The sequence below is a fragment of the Herpailurus yagouaroundi genome, unplaced genomic scaffold (genome assembly GCF_014898765.1).
Source record: "Herpailurus yagouaroundi ecotype Mexico unplaced genomic scaffold, PumYag 220, whole genome shotgun sequence".
NCBI classification, from domain to species: Eukaryota; Metazoa; Chordata; class Mammalia; order Carnivora; family Felidae; genus Herpailurus; species Herpailurus yagouaroundi.
Window position 1 is genome coordinate 5,164,778 of NW_024412451.1, and position 6,231 is coordinate 5,171,008.

At 52.5% G+C, this 6,231-nt stretch overlaps 1 protein-coding gene across 10 annotated transcripts in view; it reads right to left on the reverse strand.

Annotated features, from left to right (window-relative positions):
* Positions 1 to 2,133: 2,133 nt before the first annotated feature.
* LOC121018763 (orphan sodium- and chloride-dependent neurotransmitter transporter NTT5-like) overlaps positions 2,134 to 6,231 on the reverse strand; it is a 23,098-nt gene continuing 19,000 nt past the window's right edge. For 8 of the 10 annotated variants that reach the window (XM_040457692.1, XM_040457691.1, XM_040457690.1 and 5 more), the window contains 4 exons: positions 5,972 to 6,173; positions 5,671 to 5,830; positions 5,193 to 5,358; positions 3,989 to 4,979 (listed from right to left, as the gene is read on the reverse strand). In XM_040457692.1, coding sequence (XP_040313626.1) covers positions 4,515 to 4,979; positions 5,193 to 5,358; positions 5,671 to 5,830; positions 5,972 to 6,173 — 993 coding nt within the window. In that variant the 3' untranslated portion in view covers positions 3,989 to 4,514. Of the gene's footprint in view, positions 3,118 to 3,988; positions 4,980 to 5,192; positions 5,359 to 5,670; positions 5,831 to 5,971; positions 6,174 to 6,231 lie in introns of those variants that run through there. The other 2 variants (XM_040457698.1, XM_040457697.1) reach the window with 2 other exon arrangements.

The window sequence follows — 6,231 nt, forward strand, 5'->3', positions numbered from 1 at the left end:
CCCCCCCCCCGCCCAAATTTTTTATTAGAGAGTGAACACGAGCAGGGGAAGGGCACAGAGATTTTTTTTCCAGTTTATTTATCCAGTTCCAGAAGTGTTCACTCCAAACAGGAACCTTGTACCCATGAAGAACTCACCGCTCATTCTTTTCCCCAGCCCCCGGCAACCACCATTCTGCTATCGCTTAGATTTGCCTATCCTGGATATTTCATACACATTGAATCAGAACATATGAGGTCCCCTGTGTTTGACTTGTTTCACTTAGCACAGTGTTTTCTAGGTTCATCGGTGTTGTATCAGAATTTCGTGCCTTCCTGTGACTGAATAACATCCACGGTGTGGACTTACCACTTTTGTCCATTCATCCGTTGATGGACATTTGGATGGTTTCTACTTTTTGACGATTGTGAATAATACTGCTATGAACGTTCACGTACAAGGTTTTGTTTTTGTTTTGTTTTTTGAACAGTGTCTTCAGGTCCTTTGGGTGTGTGCCTAGAGTGGAATTGCTGATATTTCTATGTTTAACTTTTTGGGGAACTGCCAAGCTGATTTTCACGGTGGCTGCAACATTTCACATTCCCACCAGCCATGTCTGAGGTTCCGATTTCTTCAGATCCACACTGACACTTGGGACTTTCCATTTTCTTTGGTTATGGATATTCTGGTGGGCGTGAAGTGGTATCTCATTGTAGGCTTGATTTGCGTTCCCCTGATGATTAATGACGCTGACCTTCTTCACCTGCGCTTGTCGGCCCTTGGTGCATCTTTGGAAGGAATGACTGTTAGCAATGAGCTCCACCACTTTCGTTGCGTTGCCTGCCACCCAATCACAGTTAACTAGGAATAGGTGGGTTTTAAATGAAGACAAAAAGAAGGCCCCGTGACCCAAGTCATCACCTGAGGACTATGTGGGCTCAGACATTTCGTAGTTTAGGAAAGACGAGTGGTTGGTCCTCAAGCCTCCAACAAGGATCAGCCTTTTGCGGCTCTTGTATAGCTCACAGGTGGAGATTTTGCTGAAGCTCCTTGGTCCATGTTCCCCAAGGAGAAAAACCTGAATTCAACTGATGAGGCACACTGGGGGAAAGTAAGCTGAAGTGACTGTTGGGTAGGGGCCCTGGGGCCAGTTCAACGTGCTGTTAGGGCTTCTACTAGTACATGTTTCTCCGGTCCGTACTGTGAATGTCCTGTTGTCAGGGGATTCTCCCGTCCAGAGACTGGAGCACGTGCGGTCGTCTCCAGGGCGGTCTACAGAAATTGCAGGAATCCCAAAAGGAGAAAGGGGAATCCCGGTTTTCCTGTCCTCACGCCTGCCGCGGCCCTCAGGGAGGCCATTTCCCAGCACAACAGCGCCACCTGCTGACACAACCTCCATGAACGCACCTTTTAGGAAAAGGCGGCTGTTCCCGCTTTGCTGTGAAACACTCCTTGAAAGAGGAGGCCCCGCCCCTTGGAGGCGTTGTGACTCTCTAGCCTTACGTCTTCGTTTTGGGGTAGGTCAACTAACTGGTAGTATCCACTGGGGTGCGGCAGCCACCCAACCCCAAAGCCAACCCGGTAAGACAGACTGAAATTTATAGTTAAGGTATTGGATGAGACTTTCTCTTTTCCCTACCCTCCACAAGCATCTGGTATTATTGGAACGATTTCCTCAAAAATCAGTTCAGAATATATTTCGGACTACCTTTCTCGCGTTCTCCTGGTCCACACACCTTAGGTAGGCTGTTTGGTCCCTGAATGTGCGTGTTTCCGGAGAGGCTTCATCTCTTCCAGGCTGTCTCCTGGATAATGGCTGAGGCTGAAGGGGTGGGGGAGTTACAAAGACTTATTCTGAAAATTAAGGATTCTGGTTCCTGACCATTCTTGGGTCATCTTTCTGCTGGACAGCCTGGTGGTTCCAACCCTCTGGATGACAGCCTAGCCCAAAGCGGGCCAACTAGGGAGTTCAAACTAAATTCTGGTTTAGCCACCAGCATTTTCTTGTTGGCCTGACATGGCCCTAGATCAGAGGTTGGCAAACTACGGCCTGTTATCTCTGGCCCTTGAGCTAGGACTGATTTTTTTTTTTAACCTTTTTAAAAGTTATAAAAAAAAAACACAAATAACAAAGAATATACAATAGAGGCCATATGTCCTGCAAAGCCAAAAATATTTATTATCTGGTCCTTTATAGGAAAGGTTTGCTGACTCCCGTCTGAGCTGCAGCTACTTGCTGATGCCACGCATGTGGCTTAACTTAGCCAACGTATGGTCATCCAAATCCAGGTTAAAACAACCCCCCTCACCCCTGCTGCAAGACCTCTTCCACCACAGCCGTTGCAGAGGGGCCAGAGGCTCCCACTCCACTTTCACCAAGATCGCCAACCGCCGTCCCGCCCCCCCCCCGCCCGGCACACAGGTCACCTCAAATGTCCTCGTTTTCGCCTCCATGCTTGTGGAAGCACCCACCTCAGACTGGGGAATGTAGGTCAAGAAGTGGTTAACCTGGTATGGAAATGAAAAAGAAAAGGTTCCCAGACTAGAAACCCGAGGACCTCAATTCTATTTGCACCTGAGTCACTGACTGGTTACTTGATCTCAGAGCAGCTGTTTCTCTTCTCTGAGCCTCCTGCAGTATCCACTCCCTGGAAGGAGAGGTGCGTGAAGGAGCCCAGCAAAGGGCCCGTCTGTTGCCTTGTCTAAGTGCTAACAGAGGCCTGGGGGCTTCTGAGGTCCCAGAGGACCTGGGACCGCGTCCTCCATGCCGGGACTTCTCACCCCACAACCTCGCACAAAAAAACACCTTCTTGCTAGAGCCCTACATGGGTTAAGATGCATCATCTACACTGGCTTTTATCTTACCCCGCCGGACTCTTGGCATACCTGGCCTGGGGTGGCCGGCCCTGGCTCGGAGAGGGGAAGAGACTCGGAGAGGGTGAGAGAGGGTACGGGGACCAGGCCCTCTCCACCCAGCTCGTTTCCTGAGCCATGTCATCCCAGACCCAGGGTCCCTAGAGAGCAAGGGAGGAGGCAGGAAGGCCGGAGGGGTGAGTCTTAGACACAAGGAAGGGCCTGTGAGCTTCTGCCTCTGCCTTTTCCGGGGCTCTTCAAATCAGGTTGTAGAAGCCATTTACACTGGAGATGCAGGAGGAAAAATTTAGGTTTTTTTCAACCAAAATAAGGAAGACAAAGCTTTGCCAATATTAAGTATGCAGAATGACAGCAGGTCACAAGTAGATTTCTTACATATGTTGGGAATATTTTCTCAAAAGGTTGTCATGGATAGGGGAGTGTGATAAAGAATGTTTAGAGGCCTCTGAGGTAAATAGAAGGTATGAATGGGCAGGCAGGCACTTGGGAGGTGATTGGGAACCAGAGAGGGTGGTGATGGGACCTTGATGCCCAAGGTCATGACCTCTGGGGATGGGGAGTTACCCAGGAAGTCCCTAAGAGGTGTGGCTTCTAGAAGGTGCCTCCCCCCGCCCCCCAGGTGCCTTCACTCCATCTGATATTCAAAGAGGTAGGGTGGTGCCACTTATCCCCGCAGACAAACCTAGTAAGCTCTAAGTTCTTTCTCTAAGACTCCTGGGTCCTGAGCCCACAGAATCCAGGTGACCTCCCTCCCAGCACCCAAGTGGGTGACCGACCACCCCACGTGAGAACAAAGCATCATAGCTAGAGAGGACCTACCTGCCAGGTGCTGTTCTAGGCATGCTACCCTCTTGGTAGATGATAATTATAAGACATTTAGTATGGTCACCCAACTACCAAGTTAGGTTTAAGGGTTAACACACTTTCTAGATTGAGTGATACTGATTGCTGCAAAGTTCCCCAATGGTTTGGCTCAACTCCAGAACAAGGAGGAGTCTAGAAACTCAGTATCTGTGTCCCAAAGGGAGTGGGAGATTGGAATCACCAGATTGGACACTCGGTTCTCCAGAGGTTGGAGATCTGGACGATATGTGTGTAGAAGGAGGCTGATGGAAAGAACACTGTGCCCACAGCCTGTGCGCGGGGTCTCAGTGGATCAATTTATTGACTCAGCTTTGTTATCCCAGCCCCGTTCTGAGAGAGCAGCCCTGGAGGCGTTAGCTACCCCAGTGTTCCAGGTTGGTGGTGGAGTTTGGGGTTTGGAGAGAACACTGTCTGTCTCCATGATAACTGGGAAGGCTGGATCCCGGAAAGTGCCTCGAGGCCCATCTCCATCATGCCAACATGATGCTCCCTCCTCACAGGGAGAAAGGAGGCCCCAGGTGCAGCCCTGTGAATGGCTGAGTTGATTTCTTCTGAATTCTCCAACCCCAGATCAGAGTGTTCCACTTAGCAGAATCGGTATTATTCCAGGAGAGGAAGGCGCTCCTGAGTTGTCCGTTTCCTCCCAAGGCCAACTGAGTGATGTCAGTGGTTGCTAGGCAAAATTTCCATGTGTCCCTCTCCCTGCTTCCCGACAGGACTGATTATTTCTGTAGCAAGATGGACGCTAATGCCAGATTTGGAAAAATGGGTGGTGTCACCAGTTATTGAACAGAGTCCTAATTTTCTTCCTGGGTCTCCCTGCTCTTGTCACTGTTGTCTATGGTTACTGAGGCCGGGCTCACCTGCCTTGAAACGGGAGTGCTGGCATTCCTCATGGACAGCGCAGATGTCAGGGATGAAATGACAGGCAGGCTGAACCAGGAAGAGCTCTGGTTGTACTCACTCAAGGGCAGGCTGAACCTCCATAAGGAGCTCAAGGGTGGGTTGACTTTTCTAGATGAGCATTCAGTGTCTGTCTTCTGGGACGTCACCAATTGGTGTTTGGGGTACTGTAACGACTTGGGGGGCACCAAGGGCATCTTTTTGGACTGTAGCTTTTCAAAGGGATCAAAAGCAATGTGGTCCTCGAGGTGCCACCAGTGGTGGAGTGGCTGCACTGGGATTGGCAGAAAGGTGAGGATGCTGAGGAAGGTGACCCAGCTCAGGGTGCTCTGCAGGTAGGGCTGTTTTACTTCCTGGCTCTGGAGGCCGAAAGAAGGGAGCAGGGTGGGAGGAAGTGGGGGGGGGGGGGTTCAATCCCTGCGATGCTGGGGATTCCACTCCCCAGGGACTGGGAAGCTGGCTAAAGGTTCCCTGGGGATGGAAGGAGCCCAGACCTCGGGTCTCCGTGGAGTGGGAGATGAGATGAATGGGGCCCGGAGTGGTGGTGAGAGGCCAGGGTAGGGGGACCTCACCATACTGCTGTTCCAGGCGATGTAGTAGGACGGTACCCTCCGGTGGAGCTGCGTGAGGCAGATGGTGAAGAGGGTCAGCAGCCCAGGCAGGGTCACGTAGCGCCACAGGAAAGTGAAGAAGGACCACAGCAGGCGGCCCAGTTTACTGAACATTTCTTCCCTGAACCTGGGGAGGGAACAACAGGCGTAGATGTCTGGGTAGGAGCCCTCCTCTGGCAGCCGGGACCCGAGCGCTTGGGAGCGGTTCTCTCACTGGCTGCCAAGTCCTGCTGGGCCCTCGCTGAGGACGGGAACCTGCATGCGTGTAGTGCTCCAGCCCTCTGCCTTCAGACTGTCCCTATAGCCCCTGGTTCCTGACTGCTCCTTGTGCCTGTACCCCGCCAGCTGCTGGCTGGGCCCCCCTGCTGTGGGATGGACAAAGGGAGCAGAGACCTGGGGTGGGTCCCTGGCTGGATGGGCCCCGGGGCTTGGACGTCACCTCCTGGCTCCATAGATCCAGGCCAGGGCCACATTCTGGAAGGCCACAATGACGATGAGGGTGAGCGGGACCAGGCAGTCATCAAACAAGGACATTATGTAGCTGCCAGCATGACTGGTGAAGACGAGGCTGCCCAGAAAACCTCCCAAGCAGATGAGCACTGTGACAAAGGCAGGTTTGGCCACACTGAGGTCTATGCGCAGGGCTGGGCTAGGGGTCAAAGTGAGCTCTAGAGATTGGGGTGGCCTGGGGAGAGGGGGCAGCAGGGCAGGGTCTTTGCTAGGCCGAGAACCCACAGTACCTGAGAGCAGCTTGGGATACCTCCTGAAGAGGGAGAAGGAGGTCTGGAGGGGACAGACAATGCCTTCCAAGATGCTCATCAAGGTGCTCAGCCCCATGATGACCAGGGCCAAGAAGAAGAGGATGGCCCAGAGAGAGGCGCCAGGGAACAGCGAGATGGCTTGGGAGAAAGCTGCGAATGCCAGGCCAGGGCCCTCCATGAACTGTGGAGGAGAAGGGCTCTCAGGCAGTGGTGGGTCTGGATTGGGGGGGGGGGGGGGG